This window comes from Phytophthora sojae (genome assembly GCF_000149755.1).
Source record: "Phytophthora sojae unplaced genomic scaffold PHYSOscaffold_8, whole genome shotgun sequence".
NCBI lineage: Eukaryota > Oomycota > Peronosporomycetes > Peronosporales > Peronosporaceae > Phytophthora > Phytophthora sojae.
The window spans coordinates 1287519-1313142 of NW_009258122.1; the positions used below are offsets into that span (position 1 = coordinate 1287519).

General features: G+C 50.4%; 6 protein-coding genes across 6 annotated transcripts; 4 read left to right on the forward strand and 2 right to left on the reverse strand.

Annotated features, from left to right (window-relative positions):
- Nucleotides 1–5172: 5172 nt before the first annotated feature.
- PHYSODRAFT_337533 (hypothetical protein) lies at nucleotides 5173–5710 on the reverse strand (the record flags this gene model as incomplete). The annotated part of the gene is made up of 2 exons (XM_009535208.1): nucleotides 5173–5337; nucleotides 5498–5710. 2 exons carry the CDS (start codon nucleotides 5708–5710, stop codon nucleotides 5173–5175), a joined length of 378 nt encoding a protein of 125 aa, XP_009533503.1.
- Nucleotides 5711–5909: 199 nt separating this feature from the next.
- On the forward strand, nucleotides 5910–6542 carry PHYSODRAFT_521063 (hypothetical protein; the record flags this gene model as incomplete). The annotated part of the gene is made up of 1 exon (XM_009535209.1): nucleotides 5910–6542. The coding sequence occupies one exon, from the start codon at nucleotides 5910–5912 to the stop codon at nucleotides 6540–6542; it is 633 nt and encodes a 210-aa protein (XP_009533504.1).
- Nucleotides 6543–6596: 54 nt separating this feature from the next.
- Nucleotides 6597–6812, forward strand: PHYSODRAFT_456420 (hypothetical protein; the record flags this gene model as incomplete). Its single annotated transcript, XM_009535210.1, has 1 exon — nucleotides 6597–6812. A coding segment is annotated over one exon (216 nt), but the record flags the coding sequence as incomplete, so codon positions are not given.
- A 117-nt stretch (nucleotides 6813–6929) lies between these two features.
- On the forward strand, nucleotides 6930–7382 carry PHYSODRAFT_451999 (hypothetical protein; the record flags this gene model as incomplete). Its single annotated transcript, XM_009535211.1, has 2 exons — nucleotides 6930–7143; nucleotides 7267–7382. Coding segments are annotated over 2 exons (330 nt in total), but the record flags the coding sequence as incomplete, so codon positions are not given.
- A 6340-nt stretch (nucleotides 7383–13722) lies between these two features.
- On the forward strand, nucleotides 13723–14082 carry PHYSODRAFT_519892 (hypothetical protein; the record flags this gene model as incomplete). Its single annotated transcript, XM_009535212.1, has 1 exon — nucleotides 13723–14082. A coding segment is annotated over one exon (360 nt), but the record flags the coding sequence as incomplete, so codon positions are not given.
- Nucleotides 14083–23188: 9106 nt separating this feature from the next.
- On the reverse strand, nucleotides 23189–24217 carry PHYSODRAFT_518641 (hypothetical protein; the record flags this gene model as incomplete). The annotated part of the gene is made up of 1 exon (XM_009535213.1): nucleotides 23189–24217. One exon carries the CDS (start codon nucleotides 24215–24217, stop codon nucleotides 23189–23191), a length of 1029 nt encoding a protein of 342 aa, XP_009533508.1.
- Nucleotides 24218–25624: the final 1407 nt, after the last annotated feature.

Here is a 25624-nt window from a genome sequence, read left to right on the forward strand (position 1 = left end):
GCTGCAGGCCGGACGCAATGGCGATTGACTGGCGTTTTGTATGGCGGCCGTTTGACGTGTTTTTTCTGCCGAGCTAAAAAGTGCTTTTTTCTGGCGATTTTTGGGCCGGCCTACTTGAAGTCGCTCCTGGCCCTGGTCAAGGGAGGACGGCAACGGAGCTCCAAGACCAATCGCTTCTGCCTCGCCACATGTAGTAACGCTTAAACAACACTGCTACATGTCCTGGGCAAAGGAGAGGGCTTGTCTGCAAGACGCAGCCACCGCTATCATGGGGGCGCTGGTCTTGGCGGTCGATATGTTAAACTGCAAATGACGGTTGAAAGGATCCTTCGTGACGACAGCACCGTCGCCGGTGATACCCGATCTTTGGCTTCGTACAGTATGGAAGGTTCGCCGATAATGGTGATCCTGGACTTTGCCAGTCAAAAGAAACTGGCGGTAACTTGTACACACTATCGAGACAGCCCGAAAACGGTTATGGTAGGGGTATTCGAGGCTAGACTGCTATCTGGCTGCTGTGGATCGAGCAGCGACAAACAGACTGTCATCAGAACTGATCACACCGACGTACAGCGGCTGGAGCTCCTGGGTTTCCAGTATGGTGGACCTCAATGCAAAGAGATCGCCCAACAATTGCTCCGCGTTTCTTTTGCGTCGACCCGAACTGCTGTTTTATGAATATTCGTCAATATTTGCAAAAACAATTACAGTTATTTCATTAACTATTTTAAATACTAGAGTATTCAAAATCAAATAATGATACTTTCTAGTTCTGGTCATAATTGTTATAACGCAATATAAAATACAATTATTGAAGCATATATCAAACCTTCCCATTTATTACACAAACATTATTTCATAATGCATGTTCCACTTCCGCAGTCCACACAACATCGAATGGATGTAGGCGGTGTCCCGCTACACGGCGCAGTACCCGTGTTTCTATTGTTTGTATTGGAGTGCACGTCAACTGTCCTTAGAATTCACCCCTTTCGGTTAATGACGGCACTGAACTCGTTATCTTGAAGAATGCCACGATCTACTGGCGGCCGAGCCAACTCGTTGAATTGGGAGAACTCGCGGACGTTGTTAGGTTAGAGTCGAGATCACAGGTTTCTTGGATCTTCCGACCAGGGCTCGGAAAAATATTTATTGGAGCGAAGCCCCCCCATAATCATGTGTTTTATGTCCTCTTGAACCCTCTTTACAGGAAGCAAATCAGAGAATAAGAGGTTAGGGCTTACATCTATCACACCGTTTTCCGGGGCAAAAACAAACACGCATTTTACCTGGGTTTAAGCACCAACATTGTGATTGTAAGCTTAACTTAGTGTAGAGATTATCCAGTGCCACCTTCTACTAACGATGTTAATGTTACTATTGCGAGGGTTATTTTTTATCCTGTCAGTGAACAGGCGTTTGCTAAGATGAGAGACAAATTAGGTTGCAGGCTTTCGAATTATTGGATAAATAGACATTTCACTGGTCTTTTATCACGACGATACACTGTTTTAATGAACATCAAAGCCTGCTTTGTGAGGAATGCGCAAGAGCGCCACAGGTGTGGCTGCCACAGCCAATGAAGCAGTACCTCTATGTAGATTGAATAGTCGACTAGCGTTTGCCGTGGTGAGATACCCTTAATGAGGCAAAGCAGCTTATAACGTAAAAACATTTAAGGAACGATGAGGTGTCAATACAAGACGTAGTGTGCGTGTTGAGCAAGCTGTCTAGGGAACTACAATAGTCGGTGTCTTAGTCATACAAAGCGTCATGGGCCGGAACACCCGAGAATTTGGTAAGCGGTTGATCCTACCACCATGGGCTGCAGTGGCTGCGGAATGCAACCCACTTGCTTTAAGGAGACCAAAATGCTGAACACGGGGAGGGCGAGCGAATGCGAGCGCGACGCTCATTCGCCGACAGGCGGGGGCGTGTCTGTGCGAGCGAGTGAACGCGAGCGCTGTGTCATGTAGGAACACGCACTAAATCATATAATATCACACTCCCCACCGAACCACACCCAATAAGCCCGAAGGCTCGGCGGGTTTGTTAGGGCTAGAACCTGAAGGTCCAGGAACTTTCCCTTGCACCGGGTTGATGTTTCCTCTGTGCACCGTGTTTCCGCTTAGTCAACCGACGAAAACCCAGCGTCACCATCCACGAGCAACGGCTGACACGCTCTCACACGCAATATAGACCTCGCAGGCCTTCAGGAAGGAAGGCCCCCAGCCAGTCACGGCTTGATACGAGAGTACCGGAGCTATACTCCGGTGGGAAGAATAAATAGAGTGCGCCCTCCCTCCTCCACTACAAGGCGATGACTCGCCGTCGTATACACGGCCACTTCTTCTCTACTCTTGGCCTGACCACGGATAAACACACGCTACAATACTAGCAGGCGTGTCCACCGACAGTCATAATCCTACCAACAGCTTTATCCAAATGCTATGTGTACTCACCGATAGCCCGGACGTCTTCCTTGAGTGGTTGGGAGGAAAAGCCGTTCTGTTATTGATGCCCAAAGGGCTTATCTGTTCTATCTTCTCTTTCCTATGGTTCAATACAAATGTCTAGTCCAGACGCGTCCGTTTTGGACCTTCCAGGTAACCACCCGACTCCTCAGAGCCCTCTCGACGGCTTGGATGGGCCTCACGATGACTCGAAGCATCGCCTTAGGTGCTCTACAGTATAGTTTAACAACCAAATGCGAATGGAGGATCTAGCACACAAAGGCTCGCATGCTCGGCTTCTTATAGTATTATATTGACGGAATAACTGGTTATTCGACTTTCCGGTTATCCGTAAAATATATTTTTACCAATAGTAAGTATATTGCATTTCATCAGATTCTGGCCGTTAAAACACTAAAGTACTGCGCTAGAGTCCTTTAGATGCCCCTAACACTAATTTTACGGCTCCGTATTGTCCTAATAATACACAATTCTCTGGATTTTATCCAGAGTCCATGGGCGGATGCCACTGAGGTGCCATTCTTCTCACATCAAATACCTGGTGAATATGATTTTAATTGTTAATCACAAATGCAGTTGAAATGCCTGCTGTATTAAATAACCCGTTACCTAATCAATTTAGGGTGCTATATTGATCCATCCGGTTGAGATTAAGACAAATTATCTGTTATATTTAATACTCTTTAATCAAGTTTATATACCTGCGACACCTAATTTATCTGCCACTCAAGCAACATCCATCGGATTGTTTTTAGCTCGGTCAACATGCTGACGGGATCCCCCTTCAAGTGTTTCAGTGACGATGATTTCGGCATCCCTTCACGCTAAGACAACGATGATGTCGATCCCACCGCACGCAATACTAATAGCTCATCCCTACAATTACATTGCAACGTTAGCGTGTTGATGAGCGAGTTCATCGACCTAGAGTCGTTGTGATTAATGGAAGCCGCAATCGAGTTTCCGTATCGAGCTGCCGTAGCGGCTGGTCCCTTATTCGGTTTTTGGCCGGAACCCGTAGGGTATCAACACTCGCACATGACTGAAGAGATCGGGGGGGGGGGGGGGGGCTAACTAAAGACGCTGAGAATGCATGCAAATCCAGGAACACAAGTTGAAATACACCCACTTCCCAAAACGCTATCACGAACTAGCCAGGAATGTCATACTTTCGCTCTATATCTACCTTTTTTCGCGAAACCTCGATGCGGCGACAGTACATGTACATCAGGGGCCAAGGCAGGATAATCGTGTAGGTTGGTACAGTTTGTCTAGAGAGCTAATGGCTTAACTGGTAGTTTGTAGCCGAACGATTTTGGTTTGCTTCAACGGACTTGCACACCGTTGTCAGGCGCACTACCTGCCCAATTCTCTAGTTAGCCGTTCTTGGCCGCCCCCCAAAACCTTTTCGGCCAAGACGCAAGCAGCCTAAATGTTAGCTGCGCCGCTCGAAGTAGGTCAGTCCCTGCAGGTCGTCAGCATAAAGGCCGCAGCGATCATGGCGTAGATTCTAGCGCAATTTCCTGTGCTTCAATAAGAAGACAGGACAGTCTATAGGTTGAACTCTTGTCAAATTATTTCTTCGTGTATTCCTAGCAAATTTACACCTTGAAATATTTAGACTAAATATTGATCAAATTGGAGCATCAGCACAGAACGCTATTAAAACCCATAATCCTAAGGAAAGACGCAGAGAAAATGATGAGTGATCCAGACTACAGACCGTTCCTTGGAAATAGAGTAGCGATACAACCACCGCCAACGACGGTCCTCAGTTCAGTTTTGCCGGTCGCCGCAGCAGCCACCCCCGTACTTAGCTGAAGTATTTCCTCTTTATATACCAAAGAGCAACGTAAAATCCAGAGCTGTTCCGGGCTTTGTAATAATACTTATTGTTGTGAAAACCGATTAGAATGTCTTGTGGGATTGTAAATCGGCCGATTTAGTGGCTTATTAAGATATATGATCCCCGATTTACTAAATCCGAACTCTTACTTAGACTGGGGCACGTCGATTTAGACTCAAGATTATTAACAAGGGCGACTTGCAGAACCAAATCATATGCATCGGATTTAGGTTTGTTAATCAGCCGGTTTAGCCATAGCTGGCCGATTTGTTTGCTATCCAGATGGAATGTCTGATGTGCAACCGGCATTCGCTCATTGTAGGCTAAATCAGCCGCGCAGACATCAATCGTTGCAGTCGCTCTTGGCTAGGTATTATAGCCAAGGTTACAATACTAACAGCACAACTAAGCAGGAAAAGCCGCACGCTGTAATACATGTAACTGAGATATGCAGGCGACGGATTTAAGCGCGGTGTTGCCTCTGCACTTACCGAGTATCGGGCCGAGGTGATATATGTTGATCAAAATTGCTAGGCTACACATAATTACGAGAGCGATGAACGATTTACACTCCGATTATAATTGTGACATCCCCGATTTAGCATCCTCCAAATTCTCCGTAAGCGACGCTTTACTGGCCAATTCAGCAGGACAAACGAATCGGTTTTCACAATATTATTACGGGAGCCTGAAGAAATGGAATCACGGATTATTTTTTCTGAGATACCCAATATAATTTTACCTGTATTTTCCGAGCCCTGCTCCCGACGGGAGTCCCGTAAAGTCCTTGAAAGCGCACTATTATATATCTGCGCACAGTTCACCCGCATGGAAAGACGTGACGCCGTTGTTCTAACACACAGTACTCGGTTTGAGATCTACCGCATTTCGCATGTAGAGCGCTACCGTGGTGTGAGGCGGGACCTTGAGCAGGAAGCCGTTGATGAACACCGTGTAGCTCTTGACCAGGCCCGTCCAGTGTCCACTCAAGTCGTCCCACAGAAGCAGCACGGGCTCCTGTGGGACACGACTGCCAAAATGGAACTTCAAAAATTCGACGGACAGTATTTCATTTCACCAACCTAGATTAATGCAAAACAGTTACAAAACCATTAGTCATAATTAGACAATATGACTAAATTATTTCAGAGCTCATACCTTTAGAATTACCGTATACCTCCAGCCCTGTCGTACGTCTAATTTCGCGGACGTCCTTCCAGATACGGTGACCAAAGCCACACTTATGTCGGTCGGTGTGGTCTCGGATAGATTGGTCGTTGGAAGGCTTCGTCTTGAAGACAATGTAGGGCATGAACTTGTTGCCGTCACTGTCACCAAGCAGCATGACGGAGGCGCGCTCCGTCGATACCCCACTGTTCTTCACCCACATTGTCTTTTGACCTCTTTTGCTCAGTGTTTTCTTCGCGACATACCGTATAGTCTTAGTCCTTGGCGACATTTAGTCGTTGGCGACAACTACATCTAGCCATTGCGATTGGTCAGTACTTTTCATATGGGATCGGTTATTTTTACGCGCCATTGGTTCTAAAAGAGCAGTATCGCATATAGCTTCAGCGCGGGAAGGAAGCATGGGTCGACCGTGCATCACAGGCTCCAGTAAGCGCCGAAAGCAATACAAACGAGTTGCCGTGGCCTACGGCGACAAACGAGACGTCCTCAAGTTTCTCAACAAGGGCAACTCCATCAAGGCCACCATTCTGCACTTCTACGGGCAGCTCACACGAAAAGACCACAGAGCAAAAGAAAAGCAGATCAGCAAATGGAAAAAGGCCTCCGCTTCAATACAGTCAGCGTGTGCATCTGGCCGAGCACGCCATCTTAACTCTCGGAAGCTCGGAGACGGCACCGTCTTGAGCCTCGAGGCAGAAGAAGAGATCGTCCGGTGGATCAACACATTTAGGAAGGAAGGAATTCCTGTGTCCCGGTTCATGCTGAAAACAAAGGCAATGGAAGTGGCTAAGGAATCTGCTATTGCTCCCGACAAGTTCTCCGCCTCCTCAACTTGGTTGAAGCTGTTCATGAGGCGACACAGACTGCCGTTGCGCACAAGAACGCGTCAAGGCCCAACCACTCCTCAAGACGCGGCCGAGGCTGCCGAAGCATTTCGCGCCTTGGTACTTCAAACTGCTGCCGAACAAAACTGCACCAAAATATTCAACGCAGACCAAACAGGTGCGAAAATGTTTTATTTCTTATTATGATTTAATGCTAGACGTCTAACATACTTTCTAGCTGTATATTTTGAACACGTGCCGAAGAAAACTATCTCAGCAAAGGGCACGAAGACGGTTTGGATCAAATGCGCTAATAAAGACAAACATCGTGCAACTGTTATGCTTTTAGCAGATTCGGATGGTGTAAAGTGCGACCCATTCATTATATTCAAGACGTCAGACGCCAAGACGGAAGCAAGACGCGCTGAGAACGGTGAGATCAGAAATGGGTTCGGTACAATCATTTGGCGTGAAGTGAAAACCCTGCAGAAAACGTTTCCCTGTCGGATCTTTGGAAACAAAACTGCGTGGTGGAACGCGGATTTATCTCTAATTTTTTTGGAGGTTTATTTTGCCAACCGTGAGTACCCGGACGACAAGGTCTTGCTGTTGTGGGACGATTTTAGCGCGCATTGGACGAAGGAGGTAAAAGATTATGCTGCCTCGCTCAACGTTGTCCTACTGAATGTGCCGCCAAATTATACGTGTGTCTGTCAACCGGCAGATATTTCGTGGAATAAACCTTTTAAAGGTTTACTACGATCGCTTTGGATTGAAACACTGCGCGAACAACTTAGGAAGTACAACAGTGGAGAAAAGGCCCGACAACAAAAAAGGAGCAAGCTCGCTGCAGATATTCTAAGCACACGCAAGCAGTATGACCAGCAGGAAGCCGATCGAAGAGTCGCCATTCTCCGGGACGAATTTAAAGAGAAGCCTTTCGCTTTGGTCGGGCCGTCGCGGCGGGACATCACCAAATGGATCATGTCAAGTTGGGACGGGTTATCACGTGAAACAATCGTCAGCGGATTCTCACGCGCGGGGCTACTGATGGCTACACGCCCACCGGCTATTGACGCTTGTGCTGAGGTTGATACAGACGCAGTTATTGCGTCACTGCAAATGCACAACTTAGCTGAAGGAGAAATGGACTCTGACGACGATATCGGTAGCGACAGTGGTAGCAGTGAGGGGGACGACAGCTCGGACGATGATACCGGTAGCGGTAGTCACAGTAGCGACAGCGATAATGTTGAGGATGAATAATAAAACGGCAGCTTCAATTTGATAATTAGTAGTTGTAATGACCAGATGGTGATAATCCATGTCCGGAGGTTGTCGCCTAGGACTACGATTATACGGTACACGAAATACACGGCTGCATTGCATCAAATAAAATAATGGTTAAACATAACCGCCTTGTAGACTCGAGTGTCACCGAGCTCACGAACGCTGGCCTCCACCTTCGCACCCAAGTCGGCAGCAATCTCATTTATGTCGGGGGGGGGGGGGGGTGGCTGATTTGGCACTGTCTCGTAGGACAACGAAAGCTAAATCGGTGACGGTTTTTGAATCCAACCGCCCATTTATCAGTGGCTTTAAAACTGAGTAACTCAGCCTCCTCGGCTACATCTTAGAGCCTTATCCTTCAGCATCTTGGTAGACACGGGGATGCCCTCATCTCGCAGCTCGTTTACCCATAGAGCCAAGTAGGCTTCGTTCTTAGCTGACAAAACGGTTGCCGTACCGACGCTGCGCACTTTCATGTGGGTACCCTTGCCTTCCGCTGCAGCGGCGTTAAGGCGCTTGATCTCCCGAGCCCACCGTAGCATTGTAGTGCGCTTGCTGTTGTAGGATCTGCTACTAAGGTTAGGATAATAGTACTTGATAGTCTGCCTAATAGCCTTACACTGCTTGTATTGGGCGACAACTGCGAGTTTTTTGTCGACAGATTCCCCTGTCAGCCGGTACTGCTGTACATGACGGCCAATCTCGCCAAGATTCGGTCTTCCTTGCGGGAGCTCGCGCGCCATTTGATCCAAGCTGAAGCGCATCCCAGAAGTCGTCACTGGAGCCGCGCTTGCGGTGGCGCGAAAGCAAGAGCGCAAAGCCAGATCACGCTCGGCTGGTCGTATGCCTTTAGCGCCCACTGAGCAGGAGGCCCGTGCCAATGTTGATGGAGAAGGAGAGCGCGTTCTAGAGCCTGGGGCTCCAGCAGCGACAGTCGTCAACACGAGTCCAAACGAGCGACCGTCGCGTCGTTCCATCGTGGCTCGGCTCGCCGTAATCACAGGGTCCGGCTGTGTCCGACATACCGCTCTTGACTCCACTGAACTTGCCGGCGCCACCTTGCACCATGGCGCAGGTGCAGGCGGTCCCTGCCGCTTTCAACCTGGACGGGTTCCTTGAAGATTACAGCCAGCAGGGTCAAACGGCGATACCAGCACCTACGAACAGCGGCATTCCGAGTGCCTCGCTGGAGGACAATGTGGATAGCCTGTTTGCCATGATCAACGCCTTAAGCGAGCAAATTCAGTCGGTTGTGCCTGGAGCCGCGCCGGCATGCGGCCTAAGCTTAGCTGCCAACACTGGGAGTATTGCTGACGCTGGGAGGTGGCACACGACCCCATGCCAGCTGCACCACGCCTCTCTTGGACGCTTCCAATTCCCGGCAACACTACAGTAAGAAGTATAATTAGTGTGGGCCACGGTATTTGCGCCTGGCCGATTTTTTTTGCTCCCCCTCAAATAGTGAGGGTAAATCTTCCCGAAATTTAATTTTAATGTTTGTATGTCAATACTGAAACTTATACTGTTTTCTTGGCAATTTTTGAGGGTTTTAATTAGTGTGGGCCATACTAATTGCGCGCCCACACTATTAGCGGACCCACACTAATTACACTTTTTACTGTACTGATACCCCCCATCGGCTATCCAGCACCTCCGCTGCTCCAGTTTTCCGGTGCCGCGCAGGCGCACGAAGGGCGAGTACTATCCGCTGCACGCATCAATTGGCCGCTCATCGCCTGTACAAGACCCTGAGAACCACCGCAGGTGCGTACACCACCCCGAGGCTTTCGTCCTGCAACTCCGCGAGCTCACCCACTTCGAAGTCACCTCCGGTTCTCGTGGCTTTGTACAGTGCACGGCTCAGCAACCGAGGCCTCACCATCATCCACTTCTGCCCTCTCACAGAGATGGAACAGCTTCGACGGGGGCCGATTTATGTAAACTTTGCAGAGCAGACTTTGGAGCCGCAGCTGTGTTACCAACTACCATGTCGCAGTGCGACACATACGACGATCTGAGGCGAGGCCGATGAAACCTTTATCTCCCAGGGGGGGATTCGTATAGCGCAGCCCAAGACTGTTCCCCAGGGGTAGACCCAGAGAATCGACTTGAGAGTCAACAGCAAGAAGATAGACCCAGAAATTTGCAGCCGCAAAGCTTTAAACCCTGAAAATCACACTCCTTGGTTGGCGTGGGTACCTTGTGTAATCCCTGTCGGCTCGTTTGTCTTCGACGGAACGGCACTCCACCGGTTGTAAATGTAGCCTCGAAGAAGTGCGGGAGCGCACATCTACTTCAGAACGCACCTCCACACCAAAAGGCAAACCCAGAGAATCAGATCCCCTGAAACCCAGAATATCACGAATTCAGGGTCCAGGATTTCAGTCAACTCTGGGACTTGGAACTCAGAAGACACCTTACCCAAATACCCTCCTAGCTCGATAAAACCAACAAATACAGAGTATACAAACACTACAACTATCCGTCATTTATTCTTTTGGACCCTTGGACGGTGGGTCACACACACACTAGGCTCACTCGAGTCTGAAATTCAGGGGCCTAGCTCCCCTGAGACTCACACAAACGTGCACCACCTCCAATAAAGGAGGAAAATACAGTCACTATCAGTTACCTTCCCTTCACACAAGCAGTCAATACAAAATCCTGGAGGCGACTACCTAGCACCCCAGAATACCCTCTGGAATAATATGAAATGGGCTACCACGAGCACAGCAAGTGACCCAACTAGGATATGGAATAGATGGATCACCCCAGGAAGCTCAAGGCCGTCGCTGGTCACCACCTAACTGGACTTGAGTTTGATTGAGCCCACACAGACGGCTGTCCTTCGCCGTTGATGTGCCCTTAGCGTCCCGCGGTCGTGGTCTCGGGTCCTCCGGATTTCCGTCGGCAGGCTTGGCCGAAGTCACTTGCGCAGTACAGGGTAAAAGGAGCTCTGTTTGGTTTTTATCAGCTACTTCTCTCTCTCTTCTTCGGGCAAATATCTTCTGTTCACTGTGCTTGGGGTCAAATGTCTTGTCTTGAGTATACCTTGGGTTCAGCGGTCCAAAGTTGCGATCGACTTGCGATTCCATTGTCGCACGGCGTCGAAAGTGCCAATTGTGGGTCCTTGGACTTGGTTTAGTATGGTGCAGGACTCCCTCTCGACTCCTCGAAAGTATCCAGTCTGCGCATCCATAGCGGTTCTTCAAGGTCACGCATCACTTTGCTTGCAGACTGACTTCGAACTGACTCGAATCCATGAAAATCATGTGACACTCAGGGTCATCTTCTGAAATCCTGGGGAATTCTGAGGAATCTTTGGGGAACTGTGGGGATTCTTGGATGTTGGCTTGGGAAACACTTAAGTTCAGTATGGAGAGTCTGGATTCTTGATCCAAACCCAGAGAATCATCTGGTCACCTGCACTCAGGGGGGTGAACTCTGGGTCATCGTGCGGCACTCTGGGTTTCCGTGCGGCACTCTGGGTAACAAGTCTGCTACATTGCAGGCTCGCGTGTATCTCCACAAAGCCACACTTTTAGCGGGTTTAGCGGCCTCCTGCGCATGATCATGGTGGTAGTGGGTTGATTCTCAGGGTAATTTGATCCTCTGGGGCACTCTGAGCCACAGCAAGATGAGGTGTACTCTGGGATGCATTCGCCAGAGACACTTTCCGCCAGACTTTAGGCACTCATCGTAAGGGAAAGTCCGCGGCTGGACTGAGTGTACTTTGACATCCTGGGTGTGCACTCCCAGGATTCACACTTCCAGCCAGTTGGGCCCATCTGCGGTCAGGTACTGGATTCATTCCACAGCATCACTTTTCTCCCACAATCGTCACTCGTGTCACACGGGTACAGCCACGCCGCACCCATTTCATCCGCCACTTGTCGTCCAATACAAGCTCCAATTCATTTCTAGAATGGCATGTCGTCGACGAAAAACTGAGAACCGCCTCGTGTCAGATCTCCTGGCTGCCATCAGCGGCCTCACCTCGCTGGGTGATGCACTGTTCTTCGACCATGTCCGACGCTTGACATCCCGGCTGAAGCTTTTCGTCCTGGGCAACCTTGAGCGAGACAACCCTCCGGACTGGGTCGGCTCTACGGGAACTCGTTTTTGGACCGGGTGATGTCACATCTATCTGAAGCCTCGCCAAAATGGTGGCGCAACTACTGCGACGCCGTGAGGGGAATCGACTATCATGCTACCGACTGACAGGCCTCTCTGAATGGGCTCGCGCTTCGACTAGCGGCACAGCAAGCAGCATCGACAAACTCCGTGCGCCGGGCCCCACGGAGCGCCCTGACCTCGTCGCGCCGCGCTCCCGCAGGTCGGGTGCCCATCATGCCAGACCATATCCGGCGCCAAATCCCGCGCAGCGCTGAAGGCTTGGAGCCCTGTCTGCGTTTCCTGGGGTGTGGCATGTGTGATGTAGCGCCTTGAGCTTCCGCCCTCGACACCCTGTCAGTTCCCGGGTTGCGATTCCTAGACCAAGGATCTAGGGAACTAGAGAGAGCGAATCTCCTAGTAGATAGACGGCCCGCCCGGACGAGGGATTTATCCGAGACCGTGAGTTCCCGGGACCTTTACTCGCTATGGGAAAGCAAGAGGTCCTGGGACTCAGTCAGTAACCTCACCTTGTGTACCCCCTTCGAATCTCCTGGGAGTCCCGACCTTATCAGTACGCTGGTTTGGTAGGAATACACTCAATCACCCGGGGACGCTACCTGGTTCCCGGGGCGGAATTAACACGCAACTAAAATATGCAATCAGGTCTTTCGGAGCAAGACTCCCTCGGCGACGGCTGCAATACTCTTCGGGGCGAGACCCCACGGGCGTGACCCCGAGAATATGGAATGCCCTTACCCGTGCCGGCTAGACCGCACTCCGGGGGGGGACACATATGAAATGCCTGGGGCTTCCTGGAAGGAAGCCCTGGCAAAGATGTTATCGATTTACCTGGGGACAGTCTACTAGCGCGGGTCCCAGTGACCGCGGCCTTCGTACCTTGGAGTTCCTGAAGTGAAAGCGACTTGAGCTCTTTGGGGAAAAAGTTAGACTGAATTACGCGCTCCCCCAGGGCCACTGGTCCCGGGGAAGCGCTTAACTATGGGCTTCCTACTGGTGTCCGCTTAATCACTTGGGTTCACTATGGGCTGGTCCGGGCGCGCCCGGGGTCGACCCTTCTGACGTCGTCGTTCGTTCCACACCGGCTTTCCGGGGCTCTTCTCGTGTGGGGTACACCATGTACCACTCGGGTGGACCTCCCCGGGGTCGGTCGACCCCCAGGAGCCCGGGGCACTACCACACATGTGCAACGGAGGTAGTGCTGAGCGCTGTGCTCATGCGCGGCGCACACATTTATGGGATCGCCGTCTATCCCGCAACCTACAAGACTTCATTGAGCGGCACTACAGTCAGGGCCACATGCCCCGCACTGAACACCGTCAACACCGTCTGAGGGTATGCTGAGGCGACGCCGGCTCGCTGCCGCTTCGGTTAGCAAGCTGCTTATCCCAATTCACTGAAACTGGGCCCTCATCTGCTAGCGAGCATTTTTCTGGTCGTACAAGACATTGCACCATTCATTGTAGCCCTGGTACACTCAATCTGCTACGAGCACAACACACTCATCTCAGCCGCCCCACGCCGCTGAGGCACCGCCCCACGGCATACGCAGTCAGACCGGGCCCATGTCGCCTCAGCCCAGCATCGCCGCTCCGACAGATCAGGCCACACGCAGGACGAGCTCGCCCAATGGCAGTGCCCGACCTCCGAGACTGCCCCAGCATTTCTCGCCTACTGCGCCCTATGGTCCGCTTACGACCGGACACCCCGAGAGTTGCACCATTTCCGCTGACGTGGCGACCGATGGGTAGCGGTCATCACGCGGGAGGCGGTGCGCGCCGTCCCACTCTTCTCGCTGCGGCCAACTCCGCCCTGCTCCGTTAGTCAATGCAACAAGGCAGAACGTTGCCGCCGCTGCACAGCGCGCCGCTCTATGGGAAATCATCCGCGTTGACCGTATTAACCGCGTCCTCAGCAGCGTAGGCTTGAAGCTACCAACTACACCGGCTATCCAGCATGCCGGGTGCTGAACAAAGAGCTCCAGCGAGTGCTGTCCGAGTTCATACGCCGCACGCGCATCACGCTACCAGCGTTAACTGAGCTCATACACGGGCAAACCGTGGACGACTACAGACCAAAGAAGAGCATGGTGCCTGCCGTGTTGGAGGTTTCGTGCCAAGGCTACCGGCACCTCCCATGCTTACTAGACATTGCTCAATCCGGAGCACGGGTCCCGTGGACGCATCCATTGCCGCGTCAGACCTTACGACCTCCGAACCACAAGTTGGTAGATGAACGGTACAATGCCCTTGTCAAGAATATCCGCAAAGAACAAGATTCGTGGAGGTACATCGTCGTGGACGAGACTATTTTGGGTTTGTAGTCCGAGGTCCACATTAGTCCGTTCGGCGTGGTTGACAAGGGGATGGGGATCCGCGAACGACCGGTCGTATCATTCATGACTTATCCTACCCAGTCAACTCGTCGCTAAAGGACTTCATAGACCAGACTGCTATTTGTCAACCAACATACGAACACTGCGACAGCATCGCGACCGAAATCGTCCACCAACCATCGCGTCACCCCGACTGCGAAGTCCAGGAGCAGACAGGGGACGTGTCGTCCGCATTCCGCCATAGATGCATTCACAGCTACGACGTCTATCTGTTCGGCGGCAGGCTCCCGCCTGATAATGCGCTCGTAATCGACACTTCGGCAGCGTTCGGATGGTCCAGCTCCCCTGGAAATTTCACTGCTGTTGGTGGCGCTATTGCACATATCCACGGTCACACCACCAACATCTACAATCCCGGCGGTTTCTACTGTTATCATTGGGTCGATGACCACATCAACGTTGCAGGCGATGTGGGAACAAACTGTCTGGACATGGACCAATCTTTGCGCTATGCTATGGTTTCCGTCCTCGGGTCGACAGCTACCAACAAAGAGAAGTTTTCAAGCTGGTCCACCCATCAGAAGGCGCTCGGTTTATATGTTCGACTCGACAGCCGGGACCGTCTCCATGTCAACTACTAAGGTTGCCAAGGCAGAACGCATTGTCGCAGCCGCATTAGAGTCCACAACACTTTGGTGCTCGGAGTGCCGTTCGCTGCTCGGGTGCCTTCGTCACGTGGCCACATGCGTCCGGACAGCACGTGCGTTGCTACAACGCCTTCGCCAACAGGAGCGTCACCTTCACCACTGGCACATCGTTCCGGTCACTAGTGTCATTCGCGAAGACCTGTACTGGTGACAACGCATCCTACAAACATCGACGCTTAACGGGGTTCCACTACAATATATCAACTCGCTCCCCGCTGCGGACGTCATCGTCGAAATGGATGCTTTTGACTATGACCTCTGCACCATCGTTCGATCTGTCGAGCTTGCACTGACGTACGCTTTCAACGAATCGGAGCAACAGAATCGAAGGATAACCCTGGCGTCGGGTTCGATATCAACTACAGTGAACTACTTTCGTGTGCATTTGCAGTTCACACGTGGGGAGCCTCATGGGCGGCTTCTCGCCGCGGTGACAGAACGCTTCCCTGCCACGTGCACTTTCGCATCGACAACCCGTCCGCCGTCAGCTGGCAAACGAAGATTGCTTCTAGGAATCACCAAGCTCAAACCATCATCCGGCTGCACAGCTTGTGAGAAACCGAGTGGAACCTGCGCTTCTCATCGTCGCATGTTGCCGGAGAACCTCATTGCGGATGCAGGCTCACGGAGATCTAATTGTACATCCAGCACTAACCGTTTTGCGTCTATGACACATGGCTGGACACAGGCCGCGCCCAGTTCGACAGACTTGGAGACGATCTGGCATACCATCCCAGGACACACTCCGTCGCAGCATCGACGTACGATCAATACCTCAAGTCACTACGAAAGGGGTTCGAGTGGTGCCATCGCCGTAGCGTTTCACCGACGCTCGCCATTCAGCATATTGCAGATTTTTCGTCATCTCGGGCTTCCACGAAGGATACGGCTCGGGTCTCCCGGTACGCGGATCTACCATCTTGGCGACTCTAACCGGTATTCGGCACTTCTTTGCAGCTGCCGGGCTAGATTTCCCCTGCGGCCATCCACAAATTCGCATGCTTTTGAAGGGCATCAGCCCCCTTGAGATCCCAGTCCAGCACAAGGCACCCTTCTCCAGCCTCCAGCCCAAGCTCTGTTACGCATCACTCGACATGGAGCGGCCTTCAAACCAAGCTCTATGGGGTCTTGTGTTTGGGATTCTTTCTCCTGCGCCGATCCGAGATTGCGTCACAAGGAAGAGGTTCGTTTGCGTGGTTTGTTCTGGAGCGCCCACGGTGTCCACAAGCGCCGCGGCCTTGGTACACATTCGGTTCACCGGCTCCAAAATAAACTACCGCGGCGGGCCGACGCTGCGCATGCTGAGCCGCCACGGTCACCGCGTCGTGTGCTCAGTGTTTGGCGCGCTGCGCCTGTTGAAAGCTCGGAAGTCACTACCCCAGAACATCGCCGTGGTCGTTTTCGTGAATGACCAAGGCGTTCCCAACTGCGACTGCGTCGCATCTACAAGAATCGCCGGCGCCATTCAGCGCGTTGCGAGTATCTCCGGCAGCAACACAAAGGCATACAGCTCGTATTCACTCAGGGCTGGAGGGGCAACACACATGTACCGCGCAGGCATCGACTCCCTGACAATCCAATTACACGGGCGGTGGGCGTCTGACACCGTCAAGCAATACACTCACCTGTGTAAGGAGTCCGTCTCAACTCTTGCAGCCCGAATCATCAACGGACCGAAGCGCATGAGCAACCTAAAGTGAAGTGCCACGGCGCCGGCCTAAATCTCAGGGGAATTCAACTTACTCTACGGGATTGCGCTAAAGACCGACACCTCGGCTCTCTCTCTCTCCGTAATTCTACCTGCGCGTTCTACCCCCCCCCCCTTTCCTCATCATGACTGTTAGCCCAAGAAAATATGACACTGTACGCTGTAGTTTTACCGTTTGCTTCGTCGCAGGCGCTGATTAGAGCTGCAGGGCTACATGTGCAACGCGCAGCCGTACGCTGAAAATCATGTGACTATCACTCACTCGATGGCTCTAAACGATCTTCCGGTCAATACCACGGGTTCAGCAGACCACCATCGGGTCAGCATCATGCTCTTCAAGTCGGAGAAAGATACCAAGGTATACAATTTCAACATCGCCAACCCACAGATGAAGCTCAAAAGCGGTGACCAGGCACCTGCCGTTTTCGTCAATGGCCTCGACTACGGCTTCTACGGAGTGAACATGACGGGTTACGAGGCCACACTTTGTGCAAACAAAGGTTATCAAATGTATGTCAGCTGCTACATCAGCGGCGCCATTGACGTCATTTCGGGCCTCCACACAAGATCCTGGTTCGAAGAGTGCGATCTTGAGTTTGTTGGAAATGGTGCCATCACAACTATCGGGAATACTCAAAGCGCTAACCCTTCCCTGTTTGTCTTCGAACACGCGGATGTGTTCGGCCACTCCAAGAAGTCGGTTTACCTTGGTCGCCCGGAGTCCCAGGACGCCATTGTCGTTTACAGAACTGCGATCTCGGCGACGTTGTCAATCTAAGGGGGTGGGAAAAGTCGGAAAAGGACGGCGGCGAGGCATACGTGGGCATCACCTCTTTCAATAACAGCGGTCCCGGTGCGGGTTGCTGCCGTTCAGTGGCGGTGGAGTGGATAGGCAGTTGTCGCCCCGTTCTTGCTAAATTAAGCCTTGAGCAAATTTGCGCAGGCCTTATCCGAGTAGTTGATAAACCGCTTATTTAGTCCGCGCGGTGCGGAGAAATTTGGAGTAAATATGCTGTTTAACTCTCCGCAGTGCTCCCTAGAAACATATGGAAACTTCGATATATGCATTATTTCACGATGTATTATTTATTTTCTGGATTTGAATGGTCCCCTACCATATTTTATTTTTACTACCTTTGGAGTATTTTTTACCCAATCACACACTGTAATCGATCGGAACTTTAGCTAATAGTTTCACGGATGTTAGGGGCTCTTTATGTATTTCGTTCACAGGGAGAATGTCATAATATATTTTCCTACCTTTTGATTTGTATACCACTGTGTATTTTTCAATATAGGCTCCCTAAATATAAATAGTATTTTTGGAAGGACTGGTCCTACATGTAGATCACTTGTGGTTTGCCATGGTCTTACACTTTGATCAATACTGCAGTACTACCTAGTATTTTTTTAAATACTAGGTAAAATGACCCACTATTTTAAAAGTGGGTCATTCCTTACCTCATTTAAAAGAGTCATTCCGGTCGCTTTTCACAATAAAAGCACAGACTGCCAAAACACATTCAATAAGATTATACTATATTTTGAGATCAGTTGGTATTTTAGCCTTATTGGGGACCCGGGGGGTCTCGCAGTTCGAAGCTAGCTTGTACGGATGCGCTTACAGGGAAACGATGTACTCGGGCATCTCCTGCGCCTGCTTCGCAGCCGCAGCATCTGCATCTACGACTGTGCAGCCAAGTGTACCAACAATTCGTTAAAGCTACTATGCTGCAGGTTAATCAGCTTCGCTTCAGTGAATCTTGGGAGCGCTTAGCTGTCGTGGAAATAAAGTAAATCCCAACCGATAGCTACGTATTCTTGCCCTGCTTCGTGTAGTCAACCATGGACACACAACATTTTTGGTAAGCCCAGTCGTCTTAACCCCTCCAGCCCGCCTGCTGCATAATGCTGGATTAGGATTTTCCTTAAACTGCATATATGCAGTTTAAGCGATTTTTGACTTGAAGTTTATATGGGGTGTATTTTCCCTCGCCACATGATATACAAACTTTAAGATTAAATTTTGTCGGGTTTCTGTTCGCGCCTTTCTTTTGCAACATAGGAAAGGACGGACAATTTCCCAAAATTCAAAATATGGGATCTAGCAGGCTCCCCGTACTGCAACTGATTTGCATATAATGCTAGAGGCTTTTGGGACAGTCCAAACGAGTGGTTCAGCACTTTGCCGCTCGCCGCCTTTTGAAAACGGGCCTCATTCGAGAATTTGCGCGCGCGGGGCACACATCGACAGAGGAGCTGTGCGGGGAAGATCGCGCTTAACTGCTGTGATGATAGCTTGCGGGAGCAAGGCTAGGCACGGGCTGGACGACCACTACTTCTACCTGTAGTCTGGAGGCGACGCAAGCAGCACCAACGGCGTAGACGTATCTGTGGCGATGAATCGTTGGGTGAGTCCAACGCAATTCGTATGGTTGCAATGTTTTATGCTAACTAAAAAACCTCTTAGGCGGTTATATGATCTGTATGCAGTTCTCGACTCGGAACCCATACTACAGAACCAGTTTTTCACCTTCTTCGACTTTGCTACAGCATCCTTCCCGGATTCGGCCCTGCTTCGGCTTGCGCAGCTAGTGATGCTCGTATCGCTGCCGCCGCCGACGTCAGTCGGATGAACTATGCGGCTGATACTGTGAGTACCCTGCTACTGCGGACGCAACCAAACTGATCATCATTCAAGTGCGGTTTCAGCGCTGGGCGAGTCGGGTAAGTTGAATGTTATCCTGCATGTACGTACTATACTGTGTTGTAAGCTGCATCTTATACTGAACATTTCTCTGAATATGCTGTGCAGGCCCCGTTGATGATGCTAGCGGGCTCGTCAACAGGTTGTTAGCAAACAACAACGACTGAGACTGGCGCGATCGACATCGCTGAAGACATAGAGCCTTGCTGCGCTCCGGATGACGAAAATGATGGATCGCAGCTGGATTAAGTGTGCCAAGAACGTTTGAACACCACCGGGGGCAAAGATGAAGTGTTGGCGAGCAATTCCGTCCAAGTCTGCGCGGAGTGTCAACGAGGCGGAAAGACTTCTTATTTCACAAGATGGTTGAGTATGGTCAACGGAAATGAAGCTATTCCGTTTAGCCTCTAAGTAACAGCGTATATCCACACTGAAAAAATAATGTAATTTATCCTAGCATTCCATGAGTCGACTTAGTTCCTACAGCATACGTTCTTAGGCGAAGGGATTCCCGGTCGCGCCATGCTCGGGTAGCATGGCAGCTAGTGTTTTCACCTTGACAAAGTACCAAGTGCTAAAACGTAAAAGTCGCCTATGTGTTCATGACGGGTTGCAGGCGGGCATGACAAAGTGCGGCTGAAGACGTCTGGTCTTCTCTTCATGACGGCCCAGCGCCATGTACGAGATGCGGCTACGACCTATTGAGACGTGGCCCAAGTGATGCCTACATGATAAACTGATTGAAGGCAACACCATCCGAGCACAACGATGGTAGAGCTTTGCCTGACACTCCACGGATCTCTGCGTCGAGCAAAAGTTGCCGCACATTGCCAAAGTAATTAAGCTGCATATTATCCTGGTGTTAGGCTGTATAAAGACAGGATAATGCTGATTCCATGCGTGTTGTTTTTCAGTAAGCACTCTGTTTACCACTGTAGTGCAGCTTCAATCGCCTGTTTTCGCGCACGCCGATCTCAACCTGCATCATGTTCGTGCAGGCCGATCTTGACTTGCATCCTTCGACCTCAGTTTATGAGCAGTGTCTTGCTGCTAGACGTGTGTTCAAGCAGCTGTTGATGCTGGATGCTTGCTTCAATAGAAAATTGTATACAACAAAAAACGCTTAGAGGCGTATCCTTTGATCGCGTTACCAGCCCAATGTGATCGCGTTACCAGCTAGGGGTGACACCCCAACTCCGTATATGATAAACTGTATAGGAAGTTTGATTTTCCAAATTTTAGAAAACGAGAACAAGGTGCACCGGTGGGCGCATGTTCTGTTCCGCCACTGCCCTGTCCATTTCCTTGGTAACCGGTATTATGCAGCTTAGCTCTGTGACTTTGGCTAACAACATGCAGTATACGGCAGCTTTAGCACCGCTCTACACACTTTTGCAAATCTCAGCCTTTCGCTTGCCGCTAACCCGATCCATTTATATACAAACGTCAAGTCTAATTATGCTGCATAGTGCATATGAAAAAAGTTTTGAGGCTCCGGTCTGGAGAGGTTAATAAATGCAGCTACCTCACCTAAAGTGTCCTAACACAACTACTTGAAATATCCTTGCTTATCGCGCTACCTTTCTTGCGAGGAATTCTTCTTTATGCAAGCTACCTAGGTAGATTGGGTCGGTCGTCACATGAGGCGTGAGAACAGGAGCTTCATAGATGCCTCAGGCTGTGAAAACTGCGCCGACTCGTACTCCGCTCAAAGGAACTAAAACTAACGCTCAATGAAGCATCTGCATGTGTTGTGCTCAGCCATATTCTAGAAAAAAAGTTATGACCATTTTTCCTCGGAAAAAGTCAAACATTGCGGTAAACTGGTCGAGCACCTTAACTTTAGTTATTTTGTAGTTAGTAGAACGGTTATCAACAACTAGCTAATCAGCGTAATTTTATTCCTTCCTGCCTCTGAAACGTGCTCTGATGCGCAGGCAGAATCGTATTTCTTAGATTGCATGGTGTGCTCGGAAACTTACAGGCGGCGAAAAAACAGAAAAAAACGTGCATTCGAACATTTAGCGCTTCCAGGCTAACTGCCCAACCGAACTTGCTGGGTAAACCGATGAAGCCAGCAATTTGCTTCAAGTTTGATAAGTTAAGACTGAGGTCTAGCCGATCTCGGTCGCGTGTAGGAGTTGGATACACCGGGTGTTTGTCCTTCGCGTTGACGATGTCCGCCCGGGCTTCCTCTCTCACAGGAATCCGGGGCGTACAGAAAACGAAGGAGCATTCAAACTCTGTTTGGTAAAACATGGCGCAGCCGCGCACAGACTTTGTCCGGATCGCCTGAATATCTAACAACAACAAGAACTCCCAGCTTCGATTCGTCCAAGTGTGTTATTGCCATTTATCTAGTATTAAACTGAACGTGCCGCATTCATGTAGCATTAAGATGATCTGAACTAATATTGGTAACAATGTACTTTGCAGTTGTTTTAACAAGAACGGGATAAAGTAGAAGATTATTCTACAGTAATAAATGGGCTCGGTGGATCTCTGCGGGTCGCAATGTAGTTAAGGCAAGCTTAATCATCCAAAGTCTTCGTAGATAAAATGCCTAAGCGAGTGTCGATTTTTAATGGCCCCACACGAGCCATTCATATCTCGATTGATTTGAACTATACTTCTCCCGATTTCATATACGGTCGTCATTCTTTTTGCTGTAGCTTTTAGCCTTTTCTCCGGAGAATACATAACACCAGGTGCAGCTCTTTTGAGTCTCCGCTGAATGAATTCGTTCGCCACCGTATAGGACGTCACCGCATTGCCGGCGGATAGATTTGGCTTTGGATAAAAATATGTTGAATGAAAAAAAAAATCAAGCTATACTTCCCATCTTGGATCGCATAACCTTAACAACGTCAAGTAGTTTATGCGAAGTTTTAGTGGAATGTTTTATCTAATCCATCCAGACACATTCCAATGAGTGTGGGGATTCACACAATATCAGTCTGCCGACAATTTAAGTCACGGCAAACTCAGGTGACCAAAAGATTTTCAATAAATCTCTATGCATGCAGAAGAAAATATGTGTCTGAAAGAGGAGGGGATAAGTTATGACCCAGGATTGAACAGATTGAATCGATAGCTTTAACACTAATGAAATGAGTGAGTACTATGTTGAGTGCTCTGGAGCCGCATGCAGTTTAATACGATGCAGTGATGTGGTAATGACACCAGTTGTGCTCAAGGTCAGCATCGAGGTTTGTAATTGTCACAGACGCCATTACTACGACTAACAACGTACATGTACATAACGTTATCTGTGCAATAGCAAGAATTGCATAATCTAGAAGGTGTAGTGAATCCCGGGGAAGACATCACATCAGGGAAGAACCAACACACGGCAGGGCGGATGGCGATCCGCTACGAAGTTGAGCCTAGTGTATTGATCTAGTGTGTATGCCCTTCGAGGCAAATACAAGAGTGAGACAGATCTCAAAGTGAACTGGGTCCGCGTCCAACGGCCTCTGGACACGAGGAGAAGTATGCAGTTGGCCATACAAGTTCCTAGTATGTAGAATCGTACCGCATACCAGGTACAGACACTGTGAAATCTGACTGGCCATGAAGTGGTGAACCCATTACCTGTGGCTCAAGTGGGTTCACCGTCGCTAGCAGCGACACGCTATCGGGTCCATGACTGCGGTGATACCAAGGTGAAACCTGGAATACACTACAGAAGGAAAGCTCCGAGGCGAATACGCATCTATTCAGACCGGATTCTATTGAGTGCTGTATGATGTTGTGTGAATGTTGTTTGATGTCATCCGCACGGGGGTGAAGTGACGAATGTAGCGTGAATGTCGTTCGATGTCATCCAAAAACCTTCCCCAATCGACAGTTCTTCGAACTGCGAATAGAACGGTATACAGCTACAATGTATGAAAAAGGAAACATCTAGCATTGTTTTAGCAGGTTACTGCACCACTCTGACTCTAGTATCGTTAAATCAACTCCCCCCACTTACATGAACTTGGAGTCAACCCACCACTGGGTCGCGTAGTTGTCGCCCAGAATCTGCGTGATAGGCACCGACGCGTTCAGCACTCCGCTGAAGGGCACACGCTTGTCGGTAGCCGCACCAGCACCGGTGTTGTTGAACTCCTTGAAGTACACGTTGGCCGTGTTATTGTCGCCGTTCCACTTCTGCCAGCCGTCCGAGTTGATGACATCGCTGATGTTGCTGTTCTGGAACACGACGCTGGCGTACGGACGCCACGGGCGGCCCAGGTAGCCGATGCCCTTGGTAGTGCCGAACACGTTTGCCTTGTTGAAGACGTACTCGGACGGGTTGGAGTTGTTGGTGCGGCCGTTGGCGGTGATGCAGCCGTCGCCGATGACTTCGATGTCGCAGGACTCGAACCACGCCTTCGCGTAAAGGCCGAAGATGAAGTCAATAGCGCCGTTAATGTACGACTTAGCAATGAGCTCCGGGCCCTTGTTGGAGTAAAGCGTGTCCTGGTATCCAGTAAAGTTGCAGGCGTAGATGCCGTAGTTGGCGCCGTCGACCTTCGTGGCGATGGCCTGGCCAACATCACCGGCCGTGTTGGCAACATTGAGGTTGTAGATCTTCACGTCGCTGGCCTTGAGCAGCAGCGTGCTGGTGGCGTCGTTACGGTTCTTCGTCACGGTGGTGGGGACGTCCTTCTGGGCCATAGCGTGCGTGATGGTCACCTGGTTGTCGGCGTACGACATCGTGTTGCACGTGAAGCCCTGCACCACAAGGCGACCCTTCCGCTTGGGGATCGTGACCTGCTCCTCGTACACGCCCGGGTAAATGAAGAGCGTGTGCTCCACCGTAGCGATTGTGTTGGGCAGGTGGGCCGCGGCCTCCGCAATGGTCTTGAAGCTACCACGGTGGGCACCAGTGGCGTCGACGACGGTGGCACCGACCGGGGGCTGAATACGCGCATCCGGTCCGCTGCACGAGGTGAAGGCTTGCACGCTCGGCGCAAGGCCGGCAAGAGCAATGAGAGGGGCAAAAATCTGCATGGTTGTTCTTGATTCGAGTTGGGGAGTGAGGAGAAAAACTCAAAGTGGGCTGAACTGGGCCAGCGTCGACACACTGGAGGTCAACATAGATTTGGTTGACATGCTCTTTTGGGTGTTCGTCTGCGAAGTTGCATTACGCACGCAACGCAGCATTGTGCGGCCAGCTATAAACTGTACGTCCATCATAGGATCGGACGGCCGCACAAGCACACTAGAACTCAAACCGAGTAGGTGATCTATTGCGAAATTCGTTGTTGTATTTGTGCCCACTCAGAGATTTGGTTCGTTGCAAAGTGAAACGGTGGGGAAAGCAACAAAGCAACGGAGATTTGATATTTCCGAAGTCACTCAGTATTTTACGACCATACTCGGTTCTAATCGAGTGCATGGCACACACAAAGTCGCTTAATCTCTTCGGGTAGACTACTTAGACTCACTTATTTAAGATGCTGAACACTGTCGCGTCATTATCATCCCTCCTGCACCTGCTCCTTCGATGTCGCGACGGATGCGGAAAATGCTGCGGATGAGGTCCGCAACGCTTGCGGTCACGCTTCTTCGCATCGAAGCTCGCGGCAGGCTAGCAGCAGACGCACGCCGTGCAGGCTGGGCTTCATTGAGCTGAATTTACCAGGCAACTGTCGACTGCTTCTTCGCGGGGCGCTCGAGCTCCACTGTATGCAGGCATGTCGTTTGTTAGTTAACCAGGCTACTTAAATACACAAGTGGACTCGGCGCCACTGCCGGTGATGTCGAGATCGGCGCCAAGAAAGGCCAGAAGTGTCCAGTTTGACCGACAAGTACAGCGTGCTGGGTCATTGAGCATTTTCCCAGGTCTATTGTGAAATTTCCGATATAGCGCCAAACTACCGATTAGATCAATCCTACGCCCCGAGCTAAGCTATTCGGACTTGCTTAAGTATTTAACGAAGATCACCTTCAATAGCGAGTAGCTAATCTCGGTTGGGACGACCTCAGTCTTCGACAAGTGTATCATAGCAAAATCGTGTAGTGCTGAGAGTCTGATAGAGCGCTGACAAACTCGTTTTAAGGTCTACTGTACATGTAAGTGGGACAGCTGCTATAACTACGGATTGACAGATGCGACCAGCTAGGGGCCACAAGCGGTCAATGTGGCGTTGATTTGTTTTGCATGCAGACGCAGAGCTTTTTGCGAAAACGGCTCGAGCGTACTGTACAGGGTAGGGTGTACATGTACCACACCAGCACAAGCATATACATCACCGATCGATTGAATCCGACTGCAAAATACCCTAGTTGTATACCTGCGGACACCAGAGTCCATGGATAACGCTAACTCTGTGATGTGTCTACACGTAGATCACTCCCGCGCAAAACGTTGATGTAGTGGTTGGTAATGTTTCGACCTTCAAAGTCTAGGGTACC